The 24,706-nt window shown below is 40.7% G+C and overlaps 3 protein-coding genes across 10 annotated transcripts in view; 1 reads left to right on the top strand and 2 right to left on the bottom strand.

Annotated features, from left to right (window-relative positions):
• The window catches only part of stau1 (staufen double-stranded RNA binding protein 1), an 8,631-nt gene extending 1,845 nt beyond the window's left edge, over positions 1 to 6,786 (bottom strand). Inside the window, exons 1-13 of one of the 4 annotated variants that reach the window (XM_034870012.1) lie at positions 6,579 to 6,786; positions 3,964 to 4,279; positions 3,412 to 3,533; positions 3,147 to 3,303; positions 2,865 to 3,021; positions 2,568 to 2,739; positions 2,361 to 2,456; positions 1,989 to 2,201; positions 1,757 to 1,900; positions 1,480 to 1,626; positions 1,283 to 1,358; positions 847 to 1,166; positions 618 to 740 (exon numbers count right to left, since the gene is read on the bottom strand). In XM_034870012.1, the coding sequence (XP_034725903.1) occupies positions 618 to 740; positions 847 to 1,166; positions 1,283 to 1,358; positions 1,480 to 1,626; positions 1,757 to 1,900; positions 1,989 to 2,201; positions 2,361 to 2,456; positions 2,568 to 2,739; positions 2,865 to 3,021; positions 3,147 to 3,303; positions 3,412 to 3,533; positions 3,964 to 4,156 (1,920 nt within the window). In that variant the 5' untranslated portion in view covers positions 4,157 to 4,279; positions 6,579 to 6,786. The remainder of the gene's footprint in view (positions 1 to 617; positions 741 to 846; positions 1,167 to 1,282; positions 1,359 to 1,479; positions 1,627 to 1,756; positions 1,901 to 1,988; positions 2,202 to 2,360; positions 2,457 to 2,567; positions 2,740 to 2,864; positions 3,022 to 3,146; positions 3,304 to 3,411; positions 3,534 to 3,963; positions 4,280 to 6,578) is intronic. The other 3 variants (XM_034870014.1, XM_034870015.1, XM_034870013.1) reach the window with 3 other exon arrangements.
• A 522-nt stretch (positions 6,787 to 7,308) lies between these two features.
• On the bottom strand, positions 7,309 to 19,274 carry pbrm1l (polybromo 1, like). 5 transcript variants are annotated; one of them, XM_034869777.1, is made up of 30 exons: positions 19,155 to 19,274; positions 18,633 to 18,810; positions 18,385 to 18,482; positions 18,024 to 18,171; positions 17,516 to 17,665; positions 17,229 to 17,345; positions 17,073 to 17,141; positions 16,873 to 16,971; positions 16,709 to 16,794; positions 16,480 to 16,571; positions 16,180 to 16,396; positions 15,841 to 15,982; positions 15,576 to 15,661; positions 15,111 to 15,390; positions 14,894 to 14,996; positions 13,571 to 14,210; positions 13,244 to 13,464; positions 12,953 to 13,144; positions 12,536 to 12,693; positions 12,199 to 12,441; positions 11,700 to 11,845; positions 11,410 to 11,567; positions 10,788 to 10,971; positions 10,482 to 10,686; positions 10,151 to 10,349; positions 9,919 to 10,074; positions 8,843 to 9,001; positions 8,431 to 8,495; positions 7,994 to 8,198; positions 7,562 to 7,722 (listed from the first exon to the last, which is right to left on the bottom strand). In XM_034869777.1, exons 2-30 carry the CDS (start codon positions 18,774 to 18,776, stop codon positions 7,562 to 7,564), a joined length of 4,923 nt encoding a protein of 1,640 aa, XP_034725668.1. In that variant the 5' UTR covers positions 18,777 to 18,810; positions 19,155 to 19,274. The 5 variants fall into 5 exon arrangements, with proteins under 5 accessions (XP_034725670.1, XP_034725671.1, XP_034725667.1 ...); XM_034869778.1 differs by having other exon boundaries at positions 10,003 to 10,074; XM_034869779.1 differs by lacking the exon at positions 8,843 to 9,001 and having other exon boundaries at positions 7,309 to 7,722.
• Positions 19,275 to 21,095: 1,821 nt separating this feature from the next.
• The window catches only part of camk1a (calcium/calmodulin-dependent protein kinase Ia), an 18,903-nt gene continuing 15,292 nt past the window's right edge, over positions 21,096 to 24,706 (top strand). The window contains exons 1-2 of the mRNA XM_034869944.1: positions 21,096 to 21,367; positions 22,765 to 22,883. Coding sequence (XP_034725835.1) covers positions 22,798 to 22,883 — 86 coding nt within the window. The 5' untranslated portion in view covers positions 21,096 to 21,367; positions 22,765 to 22,797. The remainder of the gene's footprint in view (positions 21,368 to 22,764; positions 22,884 to 24,706) is intronic.

Raw genomic sequence — 24,706 nt, 5'->3', positions numbered from 1 at the left:
CTCTCTCTCATTTTGTTCCTATCGTTTATCCTTTATCAACAATGGCCTGGTTGTTCTTGAAGCATCCAAATACATTTTGGCTGGAAGGTTGTATAGCATTTTAAGCTTGTTAAAAGGGTCTCAAAGATAGAGTTGACAACTTTCATAAAAAAATAACATGTCATATTTGCTCATACTTTCACTATATCCAGACAGTACTATACCAATCAGATCATCTAAGAAGAAGAAAAAATGAAAAAAGAAAAAAGAAGAAAAGAAAAATCCCATTCACCTGTCTGGTGCAGAAGGAAAACAACCTAAGCCAAAGAGTCTCTAAGGCGGTGTCAATGACAACTCATGAACTCTAGCTAAACTGTAATACTAAGAAGGGCTGAAGAAATATAAATTAAGATTATGTTACAGCATTGCCTATTTCTCGCCTCAAATGTTTTCAGAAACCTATTTTAGCTGTAAAAGCAGAAAGTTTGTCCTCGGCTCTGATTGTTTTGGGGTTTTTTCTGGGCGGACGAACATGATTTTTTTCACTCAGTATGATTCGTTGACAGTTTCAGCAAATATGTTAAAATGACCTGCTGAACCTTTAATCCATTTTGTAGTTAAAAAGAGAAAACACTCACCATATCATGACAGGATTCTACATCTTTCCCAATGCCATGACTGATGAGCGGTGGATGGGAGGAGCAGTTTATTAGTGACACAAACTCATTCTTATTGTTTTTGGGGAAATCTTTGTATTCCACCTGCAAGCAAATAAAACATTTCAATGCATTTGGACCTTTTTGTAGTTTGAAACCAGTGCAAACTTGTCTTATTTAATCAGTTAAAGCAGTGCATGATGTAAGTTACCTGCAGGTTCTGCACCGATGCAAGAAAGCCCAGCTGTTCTGAAGGCCTTGTGAGGGGTCCGTGGGGCAGCTGGTTCAGATTATTTTTGTTCTTTAGGATGGTCTCAGCAGTCGGTGATGATCCTGCGTACAGCAGCTCGTTGGCAATCACGGCAGTGATTGTGGCCTTGCCTGGGTTGGGTACAGTTCGACTGTAGTCCTTGGCCTGGGATGCTTGGCAGACCCCGACTGCTTGAGCCACCTCCGGGACCATGGGCAGAATACCTGCAGGTAGCTGCTGGTGGCTCAGGTAAGGCAGGCGGAAGTCCTCCTCCTTGGAACCTTCAAAGTAAAAGCACATTTGGGAAGGGCATATTAGCACAACCAAAATAACACAGTAAATTACAAAATATGACCACCGCCAAAAAGTTGAGTCCAGTAGACGTGGTGACACTTACTCAATGCTACCTCCTCTACAGAGCCAGGCTCAAAGAAGGTCACTTTGCGCCCATCGCCAGGTTTTTTCACTGGGGTCTATTTATAAATATATAATAAATCAAAAAATATACACGTACATTAAGGAATAAAGGTTAGTCACAGATTTAAATATTTCTAGTCTGCCATGTTTACAAGACATGAAAAGGTGTAGCAGTACCTTTTCATCAGTTTTGAGTGCTGGTTTAGGAGGCTGCGGTTGAGGCACTTTATATCCCAAGAGCTCCAGCATTCTCTCTGCTGCGTTCCTCTTGGCCACCTTCTTACTAGGTCCCATTCCCTCTGCAGTCTGGCCGCACACTGTCACCTGTACCAGAACACATCGGCAAACAATAAAAAAGTTAAAAAACTGAATGAGTGAGGAATTAAGGAAAAAAAGGCAAAAGAAAGCAGAAACAAATGTTGCATAAGGCATGTCTCCATTGCTGTTGAATCACCTGCATGACGAACTCTCTGCGCCGAGGTAGACCTCGTTCTGTCACCATGCTGTACTCCGGTTCCTTCTCCTTCTTGGCCTGCTGGATCTGAGCCAGGCGGCTGATGGGATTCATCCCCTGGCCGTATTCTGGGCTGGTCTGCAGCTGTTGGCGTGACGGGTTAATTTTCACTTCATGAAGAGTCTTTAGGTCTGCACTGATTAATCTTATTGCAGATCACTGGTCGCATTACCTTGATGATGGATTTTGTTTTCTTTTTGATGCGTGGCAGCGTCTTTTCCACACTGGGAATATGCGGTAGCCTCTTCAACTCCCCCAGCACCGCTGCGGCTGCCAGCTTCTTTGCAATCTTTTTACTCTTTCCTTCGCCTTCTCCATTGAACTCCCCAACTGCAACACGCACGACAAAACTCTTCATATGGGGAGGGCCTTCTTCTTTTAAAACCTGGAAAACAACAGTAATAAATTGTGATGTAGAGGAGAATTCATGTTCTATAGTTAAACACGAAGTGAATCTGGGCTGAGTCGTGCATTTTGTCTACCTATCACTGTACTGGTGTATTTTCATTAATATATATTTAAAAAAAAGAAATGTATAAATCACCTCAAAGTTGACAGGTAAGTTGCATTTCAGTGCAATTTCAAACACTTGACTGATTTCTGATTTGTTGAGGTTCTCCTCTTCAGGTTCTCCATTCATCTGTCAAGAGCAGAAAGCATATTAAAAAAAAGAAAAGCTGTAAGTCTAACCAAATCCCACAAAGGCATTCTAGCACTTTTTTCATCCTGAGTGTGCATTTTTTTCCCTCACCACTGGCAATTGTTGCAATATTGGCTCCTTGTGCAGGACTTTCAAGGCCTTGGCAGCGGCCTCGTGTTTGGCCAACTGCCTTGTGCGTCCCTTCCCAATAAACTGCTGGCCTCCGATGGAAAGCTCCATGTGGTATAACATTGGTCCCACTGGAGGAAATGGGTAATAGTACCTGGACACAAGAAATCAAATCAAATTCAACATTTTTTCAATCTTAAAAACTCCATGAAATTGTTTAAAATTAGGACAAAATGGAAGAGCGTCCTTTTTACTATATTCCATGTAAAGGAAACTCACTGTTGCATAGAGCGCTGGTAAGGTCCTGGAGCTCGGACGTTGTAGTTGAAGTTTGGTGGTCTCATCCCCGGGTATGGGTCGATCGGTTTATACATAGGCTTTTTACCAAGCTTCATACATAGTGCATTTAACTCCATGGTATGTGTCATGCCATCTGCTGTTAAGGCCACCACAAAGAAAACCAAAAAACCAAAGATATAACTATATATCAAAAACTCTTTTCTACTAAGTGTTACCAAACGTTAGAAAAAGACTGCGACAGGGTCAGTGGGAAGAGCCCACCTGGGTTCTTGCCTGTGTTGCGGGGTGTCCTCACGGTGGGCTTGGGAAGTGTTGTCTCAGCAAGGGCCGATGCAGCAGCGGAATGCTGGGCTTTCTTGATGCTGGTCCCCTCTGCCTCCCAGTGCTGATCTCCCAGTGTAAGCCTAACTGAGAAAATCTGAGATGCAGGAGACAGGGAATACAAAACAGTGCCTGTCAATAGCATGAACTTGTGAAGAAAGAAGACAAAAGAACACTTTGTCTGTAAAAATTGCTTTCAAAGTACCTTGGAGTGAGCAGGTCCTTGCTCACACAGCAGCTTATACTCAGGTTGGATCTTGTTAAAACGGGCCATCTCATTCACCAAACACATGGGGGTCTTCTCTTTAGGGTTTGCCATGTTAGACACTGTGGCAAAACAAAAAAAAAATCTGAAATACTCACAACTGGAAATGCAAATGGACATGATCATGAACACTAAAACAAAAGGGCTGCTCCTAGTGCCAAAGTCTGACAACAAATAATCAAAGAGTCTGAGGAAGATATACAAGCACTGCTAAAACAAGCAAACAATCCTTAAAAGTCCAAATGGAATGACTATGTAACAGAGAGCCCTCCAAACACAGTACAATATGGGGGAGGGGTTTCATATAAAAAAAAAAGTGTTTATCGAACAAATACCAAATTTATACTTTTGCCGTTCATATTTGCAACTGCAAATGTTAGTGGTTAACTAAAAAAGGTAATTTATTGTGCAAAAAAACATAAATGAACAGCAACAATGAAAAATACAGTTATTTAAAAAAATAAAAGAATAAAGCAAATACCAAAAACTAACCTGAGGCGGTACTGTAAGGAGTGGCTGAGCCCGCGGGGAGAGCGGAGCTCCTGATTGGCTGGCTGGCGCTCTCCGAGGGTAGGGTGCCTAAAGCGCAGGGGAAACTGTAGCCAGGCTGTGGTTGTCCCAGCTGCAGTTGGGCAGAGGCAGCAGGCATGGGGCTAGCCGGACACTGAAACTGAAGCTGGGACATCCTCGTTGGTCTAGTTTGGTCAATCGTAGGCTAAGGGTCAAGATAACAACTTTGTAGTGCTGCAATGGTGAATGCCTAAGTGGGAGGAACTGTTGATTGAGCAGGTCTGACTGTAAGCTCTGCCTGGAGAGTGAAGATATGAGATAAGTAACTATAATGTGTCCATTTGTACATATAGAGCAAATTAAATACTTTTTTATTCATCTAAAAATGTCACTGTCACAGATACTGGAGCCCACAGCACCCAATGGGCAAGACAAAGAGTACTTCCTGGGCAGGTTGCCTGACAAACAAAAACCACCACATTCACATCCATGGAAAATGTAGTTTCCTAGTCACTGATCCTACATGTATATGGATCGTTGGAGGGAATCCATGTAGAGATGGGCCCCCAGCAGGCTGGGTCAGGTTTGAAACCAGTCCCTTTGTGCTGTGAGGCAACAGTGCTAAGCACTGAGCTTTGCACCCTCAAACTCCTCTTTCCACCTTGCATTAAGTGATTAAGATTGTTAAACTGAAATTAAGCCCATATGTATTCAACATGTTTGAGATTTTGTTAATATGTTTCCGTACAGGTACAATTTAAGACTAAATAATACACTGACAGTTCTCTAGATTGTTTGGCTATGGTAAAAAGCACAACAAATTCCAGAAGAAAACACAGGCTTAATATAAAGTAATTCTCTTACTATATGATAAAACCAGAATGTGTATGATATGATTAAACATGTTTCTGTTGAGCTCTGGTTTCTGCACTGCTGCCTTTGGTCAGAATGACCGAATATTTCTGCCCTTCCCTTCATTCAAAAATTGCACACAATGACATTTCTTTATAATAATCCATCTGTGGTAATAGTGAGATAACTCATTATAAATGAATTTTTAGTTTCACTGTGACTTTTCCACATTAATGACTTTCCAACAACAGATCTGTGAACAGAGTTGAATTTACTTTAGCATTAACAACATTCATAAAGGTCGTAGAATACAGTATATTTGGCCCGTAAAAATGCACATCATAGGTTGAGATTTGTGCAAGGTCCCAACACAGGACCATCTTATATACATATTCCACCAGTGAGGCAATAGAAAGTCAGTTTTTACTCCCTAGGGGAAACACTGCTTTTGATAATCGCAGAGGAGGGATGAAAACCTGGAATTACTTACCATTGTTATTGACTAAATTAACACAGTTCAATGTTTAAAGAAGCAAATAAAAACCACCTTTGAACATCTTATTTGGAGAATGCTATGCATTTGGGGATTTGTAGTTTTGCCTGGATACTGTACTAGTTGAGTCATCAGTGTAAGCTTAAATTCATATATACATACATTAATTTAAGTTGTACTCACTGTCTACTATATTTCTTATGTTTGACATTTATGCTGACTGAAGTTTTTAATGTATGTTTTAAATGGGCTGAGTTATGACGACTCCAATGTTTAATGTATGTTTTTAAATGCGGACTTTAATGCTAAATGTGTTTTAAACGTGGGCTCTACGAACACTAGCTGTGCTTCAGGGCACAGCTAATGGGGGTCCTATGATAAACTAAACTAAATAAAAGTAAAAACATTGCAAGAGGCAACTTTACTTATCACCCACAGCCAACAAGAACGACGTAATGTGACGTGCTAACTGAGCAAAGCCGACGTTAACCCCACCAGCGTTATATTAGTTTCCCCACCAACCAATTTAGCGATACCCAGCTTGTCAATCAAGAATGCTACTGATCCATAAACTTTCAAATTATTTTGATCAGGGTGCACGGTTGGGAGGAGTAGACCACAGCCTGGGTGTTGTGGGGCCCTTGGAGCCTTCACTGTGTTTTAATTAAAATCCCCGTGCAGTGATTATAACATGTAACTCATACTACCAAATGTTGTGTTTAGAAATTAACTAGCTTGTAAATAAGAATTCAACTTAGAAATGCGATAGTTTTGAAAGATTAACTGGTGGCAAGCTAGCTAGCTACTCAATGCTTCAACCCCTCGCATACACGAGAATGTCTCTCACCGGGCTTGTATATTTCCTAATGATTTGACCATCTTTATGAAAAGGTCTACATAGCTGCAATTATTGCCAGTAGGTCATTACCAGCTCTAAATGAAATCAGGCCGACGGGTAACGTTAGCTAGCTATGCGAGATTCCCTATATAACACGTTAGCTAGTTGGGATGCACATAATAGGACCACCTCTGTAAAACATATCCTTAACACTCAAATGGCTGTAGCACTGGTGTCTTCACCAAGATACAATTTCAAGTCATTAGCAGCAGTACTTGACACAAGTTTATAACCTAATTGTTACTTTAACGTATCACAATTGTTCCCAGCCTGGGTTCAGCCGGTGAAATTTCTAGCTAGCTAACGTTAGCTAACCCAGAACCTCGACAAGTCACTGCACAAAATAAACCTCACCTCTTCGTTCCTTTTGTTCAGTTTTAAAGTTACTCCATAGTTGATACACTTTCGTTTGCTTTTGTTAATGGCCAGTTTCAAGAGTCAGTCTATGCTGTATTTATATCAAAATGCAGGCGGTGAGGAGGTGGACATTGGGAGAACAGGGCAAACACTAAAGAGAATGGCCCTATCTTGATTCTCTCTTCAGGAAGTGGCATCGACAAAGAGGAAGTACTTTCAAAATAATGCAGAATGAATGAAGATTAACTGGATAGTAAACAGGATTCAAGCTTTAGCTACATTTTATAAATGCAAATGGTCAAGCACAAAAACACAAAGTCATTCCTACCACAGGCAATAAAACTCTTTAACATGTCATCACTGGGTTCTAGATGAGACTTCTAGACCCAATACTGCACTAAGGGTAACCTGTACATCCGTTCATTTACATTTTAGCATACATTTAGCATAGTATTTAAGCAGTTGCACATTTTGTTTTCCCATTCTGTATATAATTTAAATATTTGTTCTTATATTTTATTCCTATTATTATTATTTCACATATACTGTATGAATGTACATTTTTTCCTAGTACTTAATTTATATTTATATTCTGTGTTGTGTGACTAATGTATGTGTGCTGCTGTAACACCGTAATTTCCCATTTTTTGGGATCAAAAAATATCTATCTATCTAACATTTGTTGGGGACATAAAAAAAGAAGAAAAAAAAAGAACTTTAAACAGACTAATGTTATTCAGGATTTTATTTTTGTCATTTCAATAAGCCAAAAGAACACTGATTTTGCAGCACAATTAATCCTGTGGCTAAAAAAAATGCACACACAAATAACTATCCATCTCATTATGTTAGCTAATAAATATAAAATTGATCATGATTCCCTATAAAAAATTGCTTCTATGGTCTATGATCCCTTCTAAACTTCATAGCTTGAAGATTAGAGCAGTGGGTGAGCTGGCTATAGTGGTTAGTACTACAGGTTACAGCTTGTATCCCTGACAGATGTTCAGAGAGTCTCTCAGCATCAGGTCACGCAGGCGCCACAGTGCATCCGCCATGGTGGTGTGGGCTCCTTTGCTCTTCAGCCAGTGAGCTGGCAGCCGGCTCTCCTGCTCTTTGGTCAGGTGAGCATGCCTTTGAGCTGTGATGTAAAGACAGGGTTTTGGATTAAAGTACTTCTTTAAAAGGCAGATTCATGTTTCCTTATGTTACCAGAATGATGGTTCTTTTTGTGAGCACACAAAAACAAGACTTACTACTATCTGTGGCATTAGTGGTATTTAAATACATTTATGAGGAACACACACACACACACACACACCTGTGGGATAAGTTTCAGTACTGTCAATATTGTGTCCACAACAACGGTTCTACACACACCCCATATTAAAAGATGACTTAAGGAACACCACCTTTGAGTGTTTGGTCCCAATTGCTGACAGTGTTAGACTCTGCATTCAAGCCCTCAATGTACTTCAGGTAGGCCTCTGAGTGGAGCACCCTCTGGGTCTTTGGCGGTGGAGCCACAAACATGGGAGTGGTGGGCTGCAGGTGTGAGGGCTGGCCCTGTCCAGGATATGGTGGAGGAGCATGTGGTCCTGGGCTGAACATCCCAGGCTACAATCAAACAATGACAATATACTTTTTAGCATGTGACAACATCTGGAATATTGAATCCTAAAATTAATATGATACATAATAAATGTGTTACATATAAAATAGTTTTTTCAACCGACATATGTCAACTGACTCCATCTTGTAACATCCATCAGTCAAGCATTGCTGCATGATTTAATTTTATATAAAGTTGAAAAGTGACCTGAGTAGTCCTTTCTGGACTGGGGCTCACCTGTTGCATAAAGTTTCCTGCTGCAGGACTTCCTGCCATGCCATTCATACCAGCTGCCATCATACCTGTTAAATGACAATATTTGGTTTCTGTGCATTTAGTAACTATCAGAAATTCATGCTGTTTTGCTTTATGTTAAGACTTATAATGCTTTACAAGAACTTGTGAAAATGTAAGTTTTTTTAATATGAGGTAAATGTTAGTAGTTTGTTTTCACATGCATTGTATCTGTAAATGTGTATGTGGATCCTGTGTGTTTTAGGTGTGGCATGTGAATACACTTTGAGAGAGGTTGTTGAGACCAGAGAACACCAACTGCTTGGTGAGTCGATGTGGACCAGGTAAACCCCCCCAGCAGGAGAGACACGACTGGATGTGACTGAGCAGGTGTGGCTAGGACAGTGGTCCTTACCCTGATGAGGCATGCCAGGGTACCCAGGCATACCTTGCTGGAGATGAAGAGGAAGGAGGCCCCCCCCTGCAGAGTGAGGTGACATTGGGGCCACACTCAACAAGCCCTCATGGGGGCCCTGCATGGGCATGTAAGGTGGGCCGTAAGCTCCCATCATGCCTTTGGGAAGATGGCAAGGAGAGGACAACATATCCATGCATAAATGACATGCAGCTGACTCTAAGACCTCTAATAACATGCACTACTACTGCAGACAGTGGCCCCTTTCACACATGCACCTTAAGCCACAAATGCTCTGGCAAATGTCTATGTTTGCTCAGGAATAGTTAAACGTTGACAAATATGTAACAATAACTCTACTGGAAACAGAAAAAGTGATATCCCTGTGTAAAGCTAGCAAGATGTTAAAATTGTGTTACTTAATTATGGTTTTACATAGGAACCAAGCTAATCATTTATTTGACAAAACTGTGATTTGATTTTAATAATGATTTAAATCAATTATTCAGGCAGACTGTTAAAATGTCCATCTTCTGTGATATACTTCTGTGCAACCATCTTTTGTTGCCAAACTGTGCTGACAAAAAACAAACGTTCACTTCCCGGACAGTCATGCAATGTCACAGGAAACTTGACACTGACGTTTGTTGCATTAGAGATGTGTGGACAAAGAGGGGGAAAAAAACACTGCCACACACACCATTACCAGACCTGATTATGTTAAAGTTTCAGTGTGTGAAAGGGGCAGACAATATAAATGGGTCTGTGAATGTTAGCAGGCAAAACAAGCATGAAAATTAAATGAAATTCTTGAAAAGATAATTATTCATGGTTAAAAATCAATCATGCAGTCAATTTCATGCACTTTCAGATATAAGCTAGTGATACTAAAAACCATAATGAATTATATGAAACAGCAGCAAAAGAAGACAACTGTTGTTTGTAAAAATGTAGGTTTTGAGATAAATAAGTTTCAAATAGTTAGAAAATTAAGAGGATTACGGTTTTTAACAGCCTGGCCTCATTTCCCTGCTGCCTTGTTGTCAAACACTCGTGCTGCCTCTGAGAGGGGTTACCTGACACAGGTGTCATGTTCTGGTTTATCATTCCCATAGTGCTAGGCGAAGGCACCACCCCCATCATTGTCCCTATGGGGGTACCTGCTCTAGGGGACGCTTGCTTCTGAGGTGGTCTGTCTCGCTCTTGTTGATCCACTATTCTAGCTGCACGTTCTGAAATCAAACAAAAAAATTCCGTCTTTACTTCAGTTCACATCAGAGAACTTTAAAACCCACTGCTTCATCTCACCTTCATACTCTGCTTTCTTGGTCGCCTCGAGGTTCCTCCACTCAGTGCCCACGAGCCGACTCAGTTCCCCAAACGAGAAGTCTGGGTGTCGAGCTTTGATGACAGCACGCATTTCACTGCTGAACAAGATATAGCCACTCATGTTGATCTTCCTCTTGGCCCCTTCCTTCTTAGACAATCCCTTCACCTTAGGAGTGGACTTCATGAAAAACAAAGATGCGAGTTAATAAAACATACTGGTCTGGGTATTAATATTTGTACCAGAGGTTTGAAGCCCTGGGACATAGGATTTGTGCTTCTTTGTTTAAGGTCTTTGGAGGTGTATGGGTACCTGAGAAGGAGTGTATGGCATGGTGTCCATATCAATTGCAAGAGGGGTTTGCATCTGAGGCATAGAAGGCGTCTGGGGGGCGTCGTCGTCGTCCATATCTTCCATATCATCATCTGCATCCTCAATATCTGCCAGTTTAACCTCAAGCTCACTGATCTTTTTGTCCAAAAGAGGCGATGCTTCCTTCTGTGGGACGATCAATTTCCTACATAAAATTACCAGCACAAGAGAAAACAAACAAACAAAAATCAGACTGGGCAAGAAACTGCATTAAATCAGAAGTAGCGCTCTGCCTGACCGACCAACCTGAAATAGTAGATCTCATCTTCCACCACTTTGGAAGAGTATGAGAAGCGTTTCAGACCCTTAAACTTTTTCATCTGCTTCTCTGTGTCAATGTAGCGGCTCTCGCAAAGCAGGAAATCCTCCTCTGAAACCTCGGTAGGCCTGCATGACAGGTAGTCCTTAAAGGAGGACACCATACATTTGCCTGGAGAGCAGACAGGAAGGATCAAACTTTGTTATTTAGATTGTTAATGAATTACGTCAGTAAAAAATCCCACTGGTACTGGGAGGTCAAAAAGCTTCATATGTAAAAAGCAGAAATTGTAGCTGTAATATAACACATGTACTAATGTCAATTTAAGAAAAGGCAGGTGAATGGAATAGTTGGGATTTGGGGAAATAGGCTTATTCATTTTCTGGTGATGAGTTGGTCAACTAACTGTGCTAAGCACAAAGCTAAGCTATCCAGCAACTGGCTGTTGGCCTTATTCTTAACAGACAGATATGCAAGTGATATTAATGTTCTTATCTAACTCGCTGCCAGATATACTAACTTTTTTCCCCACGACGAAACGTTAAGTGCATGACATGAAGCATGTACTGGCTCACTGTAATGTGTGAACACAAGTTGTCAAAGCACTACCTATGACACAGGTAATGGGCAAGGTCTCCTCCAGATGGCTCAGAAACACTTCCCTCTTGTAGAACATCTTGGTGGGTTCGTGCTCTGTTTCCTCGGGATGAATAAAGATGGGCCCAAAGAAGAAAGTAGTTCCATTCTGCACCCACAGCTTCTCTATCCTGCAGCCAGGTCAATGGAGCCATGTTACCAATAGTTAATAACTCAAAAACTATAAAGCACAAATGTCACATCAGATCATGTTTCACAAAGAGGCCTTCTTACACTAAAAGGCAAAACATAGCTTCACTCACCTGGCAACCCGGGGTTTTGACAGACCATGTGACTGGATGTAAACACAGTCTCCCACTTTAAACCACATGTTGTTGTGGTGTAACTGTTCATAATACTGACAGCCGGGCTCGCCTCCACTCATCTCCATAGGGACATCCTCTCTCTCCTAAACACATAAACATGGACACACAGAGGACTCAGGTGTTTGTTTGCATTGTGACAAACAAACAATCATACTGAACTTGAACTAACAACACCTCTGCTACCGTGCCCCTTGTCAAGACTTGCCTTCTACCACTCTGAGATAAGGAGTTCCCTGTAGTCAGCTGTCTGACAGTGTTCTTGCTAGGCGACGCTTTTCATTTAGACCTGGACACCAGCCTTGTCCATTAACTAAAGGCCAGTGTCCTGATATGAATATATATGATATGATATCTTTAGGTCGGAAATAAAAAAAATGTAGAACAAATGTTATGTTGCCATGTCCTAACCCTAGAAAATATAGTGTCGCCACCTCACCTTGTCCACAAAACTGCCACTGCCTGCATATGAAATTGTCAGTTTGTCTTGGTCAGGTTTGGCAAACATAGAAGCAACTCGGACGACGGGCAATGGCACCTCCCGAGGGACCAATTTCACAGAGCTCGCAGGCATGGCCCATATCTTGATCTTCTTGAACGACTTGTTCCTGGCAGTGTAACGGGATTCACAGATGTACACATCCTCGGCTCTATAGCCCTCAGGTTGCATTTTGAAATAATCCTAAAGGAAAAAAGCCATTGTTTGGTGAACAGATCCTCATGTCAAAACAAAAACAATTGTTTATGTGTGGGTCATTTTCTGTTGAGAGTCTTACCTTTACAAACAGGACCACACATTTGCCCCGAACTTTACTGATAGACACTTTGTTGTAGTAGTCACTCTTGAAGACCTCCTTTTCCAGGAATTTGCGTGTTGCCAGGTGAAAGGTTTCACGTGGCCTGTAGAACCAGCAGCCATAGAGCCACTTCCCACCTTTACACACAAGCCATTGACAATTAATCAATCAAGAAAGTTAAATTTGCCCAAAAATTATAAAGTAAAATAAAAATCAGAAAAAAGTACTGTAAAGCTTCATTCTTATAAGAATTCTTCGTATTGATTTTTTTTGCCAAAAAAAGGTTCATTTGCTGAATACGACAGTAGGTTTATATTGCCTTTGGCATATTGATACTTTATTTTCACTAAGTGAAAATTATTTTTACCAAGTTGCCAAAAACTTGATGCGTCTTACCTGCTTCATCCTCCCACAGGCGTTCGATACAGACTATGTGTGACTTCAGTTTCGGCTCTGACGGCTCCACGTAGACAAAGTCCCCCACATGATAGGTGCTGTTTTCAAAGCTGCAGTCCTGTCTGTACACACGCTCCGTCTCAGAATCTGACTGCCATGCCTCTCCTGGCAGGTCCTCTGCTTTCTCACCCACTTTAGGTGAGTATTTATAATGATTTCACATTAATAGCACATCAACATTTTAACATATTCCTCATACAAGTTAATTATCACACACACACACACACACACCTTTGTTATGCCCCTCCTCTTCCTCCATCTTCAGCTTGTCCTCCTCTATCTCTTTCGGAATTTTCTCCCTCTTTTCTTGCTCCACGTCATTGTGCAGGTGTTTTGATGTATAAATGAGTGCAGATGACTGCAGAATCTCTCCATTCTTGCATAGTTCATCCCTGATCTTAATGAAAAACTGTTGTAGTTCCACTGCATCCTCAAATATCTCAGAGTCAGTCCTGCAAATGTAAAAGAAAAGAAATGTTTTGCTGTTGAATGGAAAATATTACACAGAGCAAACACAGACATAGCATCAGACAGCCTTTCCAAAATAAGTTGATTTACCTGTGCAGCCTCCTTGCCTTCTCCAGCACTTCGAACATGTGTTCCTGGAAGACATCCAGTCTCCTGTAGCGTCCACGGTCCACGTTCATCCTGATAACATCAAAGTTAAGCGGTGGTTTCTCAGGGGCGGCTGGATCCACAGCGGGGATCTCAGCCAGCGAGTCGCTGTAGCATCGGCCCTCTTCATCCTGGTGGCCCAAAACGGACACAAACAGGTTCCTGATCAGCTCCCGCACCAGAGGTCCCACAGCAGGAGGCCCAGAGTCCTCGCCTCCCTCCTGCTGCTTGCGTGTCTCAAGCAGCACCCGGTGCAACACTAGAGCATCCCGGTAGATGAGAGACTCTGGCTCATTGTAAATGCAGGCATTGTTGAACATGAGAGCAAAGTCCTCCACCAGGGCTTCCACGTCTTGATAACGGCCGGCCGCCATATGGCTTCGCAGGCGCTCCATATCGATGGGTCTCTTGATTGTAGCATAGTAGTCAGGCAACTCGGCACGAGATGGCAGACGAAGGAAGATTGTGCTTAAACGCCGACCTCGACGATCAGTGAAGTTTCGCACAGCATCGTAGAGCTCATTTAACCTCTGCTGGAGAGGAGTGAGGTATTTGGACTTCTTTGGAGAAACACCACTCTTTCCTACATAAACAAAGAAATGCACTTAAGATTAGAAACATAACTGTAAAACCAAAATGATGGCCTATAAACTGTTATAAACACAAACATGAGTGCCTACATAGAGGGCAGACCTCTGCAAAGACCTAATAGTCTCTCAGGTCGCCATTATGTTCACAGCTGCCATTGTGAGCCTCTGTGAGTTCATTTTTATACCTCGAAGGTTAGAAAATGCCATCATGTTGTGGTATATTTTAGAAAATCGCAATGCTGTAAAATGTATACAATTTAACATAAATGGGCTAAAACTAGGGCTGAACGATATGAGGAAAATATCTAATTGCGATTATTTTGGAGGGAATCATGGTTTTTGTTAATTACTCTCATTGAAATTGAAAATTATAAACATTGAAAGAAATTAAATGATTGAAAGAGTATATGATTATAGTGTGATTTTTGCTTGACTCTGTGCCAAACAAAGATTTTTTTCTTTAGTCTATAGGATAGGATTTGTAGGCCGGGACATCTCTGCTGCGCTACAATACTTCATTCAGAACGGTTTGACACAAATTTTGCCTTTAACAAACATTGTGCCCACCCTGCGATTTGGATATTGCAGTAGTCCATACTGCGATTTTGATACAATTGCAATTAGCTGTGCAGCCCTCGCTAAAAAAATGCAAACATACCAATGTGATCAAACTTACTTAGTTTCAATTTGGGAGATCCTACATCTTCTTCAGGCAGAGGTCCTAACTCCTTACGCTTGTCCTTCAGTATCTTCTCCAGAATATCAGCATCATTATACACCTACATCCATCCAAAGTGGTAGTAATAGAAAAATATGGCTCATGTCAAGATTGTTTTGCATTTAGTAATAGCAAAGATTAATGTTATTTATACTTTAGTGTACGAACAACCTACCTGAGATCCCTCCTCGTTGTAATGCCGAGCGTTTCGGAACATCAACCTCATGTCTTCCATCAGAGCTTCCTCTGTCGCGTAGCGTTCATTGCGGACGTTGTGCTCAATGGTCTTCAGGTCCATTGGTTCAAGGATGACTTTATAGTAGTCAGGGTAGTCCTTCTTCAAGGGTTTGACCATAAACAGATCACAAAGACGACGATTGGTGCCAACTTCCCGAGCCTCAGTCACTGCGGCGTATAAGGTTTTCATTCTGTTCTTTTTGACATTTTTCTTGTGGCTAAATAAAAATTGAATCAAAAGGAGAATATATATGAGCTTGGATGGGAACAGTTACACAAAACAATGCTTCAGGAGTAATGCATTTCCCTGCTGTCTGCAAGCAAATCTTAATTTCTGAGACAAATATGGATCGTAAAGTCGAAAAGTAAAAGAAATCTCAAAAGGAGAGAAAAACCTGCATACCTTTTCCTCTTGATGCTCCCTGCATCAGATGACAGAATGCTGTCTCCGTCCTCATCGTCTCTCCTGAGAAGTTCCCTCTTTTTGGCCTACACCAACAGAGGGTTCAACAGACAGATGGATACCTCAGTGGACAATTACATTCACTGGGCTATTCCTGATATATGTATATATATTGTCTCCATCAAACTATGGCTAGTTTTTTTTTTTCATTCTTGGATTAAATAGAATAAAACCTTCTTCCAACATAACCGGCCAGCAAACTTACCTGCAAGATCTGCTGAAGCCTAAAGGCCCGTTTATAAATGCTTGAGTTAGGCATGTTGTAGCGCTTTGCATTCTCAAACATCAGCGTGAGGTCAGCCTCCATCTGCTCCAGAGTTTCATACTCGCCGTTCTTCATCTTTGCCCTTAAAAATGATTATCAAAGACTTGAATTTCTATTAATTATAACTATCATTTGCTGGTAAAAGATGCATCTATCACACCCTTAGGTGTAATATTAAAAGAAAATCCCCCCAAAAAACAACAAATAAAACCACTCACTAACTTTTCAACAATCCGTCATCCTGCCTCTCAACATATCTACTGAAGGGTCATTCCTTACCGGATCTGCTGCAGAGCGATGGGTTGTTTGATCTGCTGAAAGTAGTCTGGATATTCCCTGCGAGAGGGCAGGTGCTGGAAAGGTTCAGAGAAGACCTGGCCCTGGTTGTTCCTGGCACCCCGCACAGCTTCATACAGCTGGAAGATCGGGTTGCTCATCTCCATACTAGAACTCTGACTCTCAGCTTCTGACTCACCCTCATCGTAGCACACAGAGCCTGCAAGCATTTACAAAACTCTTATTTTTTTTTAACACAAACACAAGGTAGATTACTCTGCAGCCCAAAGCGCTAATGCTAACCAGAGAGCACAGGGTCGTCCTCACTCTCTGAGCCATAGTGAAGAGCTACGCTGACTCCAGATAGTCGGTCCCCCTGGCCAGACCTGCGATTCCTGAATAGTAACAGTAACGACACAAGACATTCACCATGTAGATTCTGAAAAATCTGTTTTCTGTCAGGGAGCAATTTGCGGATATGTATTTGAGACAAAAATAATACACTAAAAACATTGCAATTATTGTTTAATACCTGATGCGTAGACTAGATTTAGTGGGTTCAGCGTGTTCAAGTTCAGTCTTCCGCTGGATGAAGACTTTCTTTATGGTGTTAGCATCCTATAAAATAAAAAATAAAACAATTGTTAAATATGTGGGATGTTACAACAAAAAATAAAAACAAGAAAAGGAGTTTACCTTGAAAACCTGAGATCCTGGTTCATTGTATGTTTTGGCATTTTTGGCCATCAGGTCAATGTCCTTAGCCATTGCATTGACACTTTTATAGAATCCAATCTATGCAAATAAAGTAGATTAGTGCTGGCTATAAAAAAACACCATGCAGATTGTTTTTATTTAATTTATGAATAATGAATGACAAAGCAATTAGTCACTACCTGTATTCTTTGAGCAATCGTTCTCAGATCTATTGGCTCCTTTATAATGGCATAGTAGTCTGGGTAATGCTGGAAAAGACAAATGGGCCATTAAATGTCAAGAATGCGTAACAATTTCAGGGGCAGCATGTGTCCAAAGACTCTTCAAGGACTTACCATTTTGGAAGGTAATTTCTGGAACAGTTCACTGACCAGTCGCCCTGAGGGATCAGCGTGTGACACTATAGCCTCCAAGAGTTGCTCAAGCACCTCCTTCAAATTGCCAGTTGGGGTCTAAAGGATAAATAATGCATGTTAGTTCTTTGGTCCTTGTTATTTGTAACAACAATCATAAATTTCATGAAAAGCATTTTAATCTGCTTAACACAAAAAACCCTCCAACGTTTAAAAAAATAAATTAAAAAAAAAACATGATTAAATACACACAGGAAATTATAATGTACCTCATCTTCAGTGGACATTCCGGGATTATCCAACATATCATCACCATCTTCATCATCCTCATCTCCGTCCCCAGGTTGCACAAACTCACTCCTCGTTTGCAAATATACCTCCCACAGCTTGCATGCAGCTTGGTACTCCTCAGTGTCACTCTGAGAAATGAAAAGGAATATATGCAGTTTTGAAAATACGGCTAACACCATAACTCTCCAGTTGCAATGACATAAATACTGTACCAGTATTTTAGTGCTGCCCCGTCTTAGTCAATTAGCTGAATAATCGGTTGAGTTGGTCTTATTCGGCTAAGCTGTTTTTAGTCAATTTAGTCTTTTTTAAATGCTTTTTTGTGAAAACTTATCAGCACATCTGTGCAAGATTTAAAAGTGGTGCTTTTGCATGTTTGTTTGTGGAGAAACTCTGTTTACAGATACGTTGGTTGAATCAACTAATCAATTAGCAGACTAAGAATTTCTATAGCAGTGGAAGATACAGTACTTTTAGTCTGCCTACCTTGTAAAACGATCTGGCATTGTTGAACATGAGCTGGAAATCTGCAGTAAGCTGCTCCACATCACTATAATCTTCTGACTTCAGTTTATACTGAATTTTTGTCATATCAATTGGCTGGGAAACCACTTCATAGTAATCAGGCTGATTCCTGAAAGAGAACAAAAGCAATCAAACATCACTGTAATCACCTTGTGTCTGAGACCCGCCCACTACTCGGACTGTCAAAAATCTCAACATGACATGCACAGTGTGTGATGGTTGGTATCCCCGTTTATGGCAATGGTTATGTTGGACAGTTCCAGAAACAATTATTTAGCTAATTTTAAGCTTTACTCAGGCCTTTAAGTTTATGTTGCAATACCTTCTCTTTGGTACCCTGAGGAAAACTTCACAAAGCTGCCTGCCTTGGTCATCCTTGTGATCCCTGACAGCATTGAACAGCTCATGGCATACAGCAATCTGGAGGGAACAACGTTATTACAAATCCCACAACTGTTAACTAATGCACATATATTGAATGAGAGAAAATGAAACATTATTTTAAGATCGAATACAAACATCCAAAGCATAGCGTTAGTGCAAAAACATACAAATATAAAGCGCATTTACCGTATCTACCGGAGGAACGTTAAATATTCTTCTTTTTTTTCTTCCACTTCCAGGTGTAGAGGAGGAGGTATCATCGAGGTCTCCCCCTCCACTAACACTGCTGGAGGGGGAAGTGGCTCTTCTCCTCTTGGAGCTCGCTGACATCGCTGGTTGCTGTAACAACAGGCTAGCCCGCTAGCTACAAAACAATAAAACTAAAGTTGAAGTTACTCTGGATATGGGCCCGATAAATACTCAATTAATATAATTTAAAGTGCACATTGTTCGTCCATCTCAACATTGCACAACAAGGCTAAAATTTGAAAAACAGCAAACTCAACCGGTTAGCGTAAGCACCTCTCGGGTGTATAGCTAGCGTTAGCGTTAGCTAAAACAAAGCAAGCAAGCTGTTAGCATGTTATCCTTGCTAGATAGCCGCTTTCCTAACTACAACGCCAAGCTAAATATTTATTTATGTTATCAAAATCACGTGCAAGTTGGGATAAAGAAATGAATACGTTGATTTTCAAAAGCAAATCTTACCCAAAACTCGGCAAAGTTTGGCGTAGTTCCCTGAGCAAAAAAATGTAACGCCTAGCTTGCTGGCTAGCGAGTGTTGTTTGAAAACTTCGGTCCGGAAGTCGAGGTTGTTTTTGTGTGAAGAGAAGGAAAGTGCCACCTGAGACAGTGCTGTCCCCTTCAGTGTAGGAGTAGGAATGCACCAAATAATGTCCTAGCTATTGACTTTACTGTCTTACAGTAATATTAATAGGCCTCCAATAGAGTGTTGAAATTGATAGACAGTAAGATGGCTAAGACATAAATGGCCTATTAAACCCTGTAACTCTATAACGACAACAACAACAGCCTTTCTTTATATGCAGCACATCCAAAGATGAGTTTACAAATGTTAACACTCCGAGTCAAATTTGACCCGTTTAAAAAATATCTAAATCTGAAATATGGGTTTCTTTTTAACCGAATTACCACAAAATATGGATTGGATTCCATACAACATTCTTTGCAAATACAATTGATCACTTTCATCCCTGACAAAACTCATATGTACAATCTCTGATCTTATCAGTCAAATTAACTCAAATATTAGACAAAATTCTATTCTAATTCTACTAGTGGTAATAGGGTGGTGTTAGCAAAAACTATAAAAGTCTGAAAAAGTGACAACAATGTCAAATTTTTGTCCTTTTTTTCTCAAGGAGTACAACACAAGGGTCAAGTGAGAACTTTGTGCACAGTATGTGCTTCAATGTGGAGCTGGATGTGCTAGTAGCCTAACTGTGAGATTGTTTTTGGTTCATGATGAGTCTGATGAAACGTGAAGCGAAACACATTGCTCTTGTTGTCAGTGTTTAATAAAAAGATATCGATCAATATGTTTTTACGGCCTGAGTGTGCAGTCACTATCTCAAACACACGATGACAGTTTTATTCCTGCAAAGTACAGCAATTAATGGGTTTGACCATGGTCAACAGCTGTGTTACCAGCATATTAAATATTTGTACTTGCTGTTCATGTTTCAGACATTTAGTTGTTAAATGGCTGTTGTGTTTGTATTCAGTCTGTGAATCCAAAATTGAGTGGCGTCATTTAAAAAAGTGCTTATTTACATCTAATTTAATTGTCTAGAAAGGCACCTCTTGAGGTTGAGCACAATCAAAGTCAAATTCTCAGTATTTACTGCCTTTGGTTGTCTGCTGGGACCAGGGGTTGACTGCTTTGGGAATAGGCTTGGTAATGATCTGTTGTTGTGTTTACAGCATGATAGTCCTCCAACATGTATTCAACTGTTATTCATCTACCTGAGAATTACAAAAAAAACACCAAAAACATACAAGATGCATATTATTGTTCACCATCAAGGTCCTCTGTTTGATAAGACCTTGTGGATAATAGTATTGATCCTCAAAAGAAAATCTAACAGAAATATCTTACAAGGTATTGCATCACATATAGTTCAGCAATAAATAAATCAAATCCTTTAAACTGATTGTTAAACTTTACATATGACTGTCAGAGAGATGGTGAATACAGTTTTGGATATTTTTAGTTCTAATTGCTGTTGTATTTTATTGTGTTCCATACCCTGGAACTGAGCCCACTGACACTGAGGGGCCCTGTGACCTGTGGCAGCCAACGTCCATGTGGTCTTTGGGAAGGGTCTCATAAGAGTGTGACAGATGCTGTGGGAGAGGGAAGCAGTGCGTTTCCTCAACATGAGTGGGAAATCAACGCTTTAAATCCCTGCAAGTGTAGCCTTCATTATGCCTATTGGTTTGCGTAAGCCTATATATCCTTCATTGTGCGGCATATTTTCAGTACAAACACTTGCATTTTACACAGGCCGTTTGTGTGTGCCTTGTCAGTGTTATATACTAAATTATTTACAGTGACACGTTATGCCTGTTTTGCAAATAAGCTTGGGAAATTGTCCACATGCTGTAGTGTAGCCTAAGCATTTTCGACTGCGCTGCTGGAGGCGTTCAGAAAACAACAAGGTTTACAAAAAAGCTGTTCACATAGCCTATTCAACTCAACTGTCACGAAGTTAATCGCTGATCACGTTTTTCGTTTTAAAGAGAACAGTGTGTGAATTTGTGCTGCACTACGTCCACAGACGCCTGGTTTTCTTGACGTCAGGAGAAGTCTGAGCGCACCCAGCGTTGCGCACAAGCACAGCAACCACATCTCTCCCAGAGGCAAGGAGAACGCATCACAGCCACAGATCGCCGTTTAGGTATGTTTTTTCCCCCAGTCATATATTCACCGAAATGCATCATCGATCGTTTACTTTTCTTACAGCAATACAACTTGTAAAGCTTTGTTTTGTGCGACTCAATCCATATCTCGCATGTCTGCAGCCTCCTGATTTAAGCCAGATGCTGCCTTCCTTTGACATACCCTTGAGCGCTGCGGTACGGTTCGCAAACCCACACCGCCAAATTTTCTTTCTGTAACCTATTTGCATGATCCACACGAAAATCGGACTCATTTTTATTATTCCAAATGTATCGCACTGCCAAAACGTTTTAATTCCCATTCAACATCCTGCTTGTCTTTCACGCCCTGCACCTTAGTGCAGAGCACGTTATCTATTTCTCAGTAGGATAGCCTACAATTTCCATTTTGGCTCCTGTAGATTTGTTTTTCTTCAGAGCAACCTTGGCTAATTGTTTAAAAGCTTCGGATGTTAAATATAGCACAAGTCCCCCAGCTGGTATCTGCCTACTGACCATGTGTTTGTTTTAGCTACGGTGTATGGTCCCTTCCTTGCGACTGTCTCTGCTGCACTGTTTGCCCTACTTTCTCTTATTTGTTGCCATTGGTCGGTTGTCAGCAAAGTACGCTGTGGTTGTGGGTTGTAGTTTTTTTCAGTAGTCATTTCCTCCTTTTGGTGTACAAGTTTATTTTTGTCATGATCTACTTCGTATTAATTTTTATGTTCTTAACATTTTCACAGTCTTTTGAAAAGTGAAATCTCTGGTGTATTCAATCTGATATCTTTTCTTAATGACAGTTTACAGTATGCTACTGGCTGGGCCCACAGCTTCAGTGGTTTCTTTTACTTTGATTTGACAATACTGCTTTTATAAATCAATCATCGTGCATATAAGAAGAAACTATCAACTTGTCATTGAGTCCAAGCAAATTTGCTGCAATATTCAGGACACTTTATCAGGAAAATCAATTTTTTATTTAACTTAATTTAAAGCGGAAGATTCTATGCAACAATTGGTCCGAAAAACTTACTCCGCTGTGGAGATAGGTCTGGCAATGCAAGACTAGACATACTGTAGTTTCAAATATTGAACTGATACGGAGGCAGAATATATCTTGCAGTATAAATTCTCCTAATTAATTAATTTATACAGTGCATGGGTGCCATAGTCTTATCTATTTTCCCCACTGTGTTGGAAGGATGAAAATCATGTTGCCCTTGAGGGAATTTTTGTCTTGAACATTTATTTTCATTAAAATCTCTTATCCAATCAGTGGTATAGTCATTTGATTTAGCACAATCCTTCTGATCAAAGTATTTCGATTTGATTACACATGTGGTGGGTCAAAACTTAGTTGAGCATGCTCTGAGACTATTCACTGTTTTTTCTTTTATCTCTTCTCTTTGCCATGTAGCTGTAGTGTGGCGAACCTGATCAGCATTGTAGGATGCCTCTTGGAGAGGATGGAAATGGATGGAAAAAGAAGACATCAGACATCAAAGAACACTACGACTTCAAAGAAGTGCTGGGAACGTAAGTTGAGTTGGTAGTTTAGTGCTGTTGTAAGGGCAAGACCGGATGTCCGATGTAGAAAAGTGGGCAACTGCACCAGGGCCCCAAACGCCTTAGCTTGTGTCAGTTAGGAAAGCAAAGCTCTTCAATTTTTCTAATATAATGTTAGCATAGCATTGCAGTGGTTGCATTTCTTCTGTTGTGTTGGGGAGGTTGCTGAAGTCTCAGCAGTGAATGCCTTAAAGCCTTGGAAAATTAATCTAAAACTATCTGCATCCCTAGATACCAAAAATAAGTATGTTTACGTGTGATTTGGCTCAACGCACCTTTAAACATGTGGTAGAGGCCCTATGTTATAGGGTCACCTTTGTCACATACCGGTAAATTCTTTTTTATCAGAGATTTTGTCTCACATGGATCACATTGTGTTGAATTAAATTGCCACAAATCAATTGACAAACAGCAAGCATGGGGCCAGGTTGAGTTTCAGCACACAGCATCGGTTGTTTTCCAGAATTTGAGGGTAAAAAATATAATGAATCTGCCATGTCTAGTCTGCAGTGTGCACAGTTATTGTTATGTACTTGCAGGTAACAGAGTATATTCACAATTCACAGAGAAACCAAGGGGTCAAAGGGGGCCTGCCATTCATTTCTGTCCCCCATCTGGGTGCTGTCAGGGCTGCAGTATTTGAGTCTGGACTCTGGAGTCTCTTAAGAAACGTATACAATATTATTGGACATGTCTGTCTCAGACCTTGGCTGTTGAATTCTGACTCCCACTTGCCGGAAAGAATTCAATTTTTTTTTTATCCTGGTCTATTTGACTTTCTTCAGAGCTATGCAAAAACATTTTAAATGGATTATGAATCGACTGAAAGGCCATACAAAATATATAGCATAGTATACAATAACAATAGCACTAGCAACTTAACCGAATCTAATGTCTTGGAAGCAGCCTCCATATTTCCAAATTGGCCTCTTATTACAGCCATGACTGTGAGTTGATCATCAGTTTAAAATGAGAGCAGAGCCATGGCTGCGTGTGAACGTTATGTGTGGGTTTAACATGCATGTGTTTCATTTGCACGTGCAAATACAGTAGGTTTTTTTGCAGTCATTTGTTGCAGATGAGTGTGTTTGTTAACCAAACATTGTCAGTCTTTTCTTCCTGCCTTGGACAATATGCCAGCATTTGTGAACAAGGGTATTTCAAACGTCACACTGTTTCATGTGATCAAAACAATATCCCTTAGACAGCTAATGGCAGATACACACGGGGGATTTTAGTTTAGCCATTCAACACAAAAGATCTACATTGTACAGTACAGCAGCAATCAATGATCTAAGCCAATCCTGCCAGGTCAGAGCAGATACTGTAATGTGCATAATGTGAGGAGCACATGATAACTAGGCCTTCATGATAGCTCTGACTTGGTTTTCCTGTTTTGAAGAGTCCTGAATGGATGTGCGGCTGTTGTCAATCACAAACATGTTTCTCTTTGTATGAAAGCAGTGAAAGCCCATGTTTTGTCCAGCAATCTCCCCTGAAAAAGAAAAGAACACATGAACCCGTTTCTGCAGCTGCTGCCTAAGATTTGGCCGAAAACTTTTAAAAGTTCAACTCATTTACATTCCCTGTTGCTCATAATTTGAAATCCAAAATAGATCATATTTCAATTTTGATTTCACCTTTTGTAATTCTTTTTTGTAATTAACCACGAAATTAATTTGCAATTAGCAGGAGATTGGTTGCCTTGTAATGGTGAGGGCTGAACTCACACATACCTGTGACTGCACTCTCCATGGGCACAGTATTGAGCCCAGATGGTCAGGGGGCACTTC

The sequence above is a fragment of the Etheostoma cragini genome, chromosome 4, assembly GCF_013103735.1.
Source record: "Etheostoma cragini isolate CJK2018 chromosome 4, CSU_Ecrag_1.0, whole genome shotgun sequence".
Lineage (NCBI taxonomy): Eukaryota > Metazoa > Chordata > Actinopteri > Perciformes > Percidae > Etheostoma > Etheostoma cragini.
This window is presented reverse-complemented; position numbering and strand designations above follow the sequence as displayed.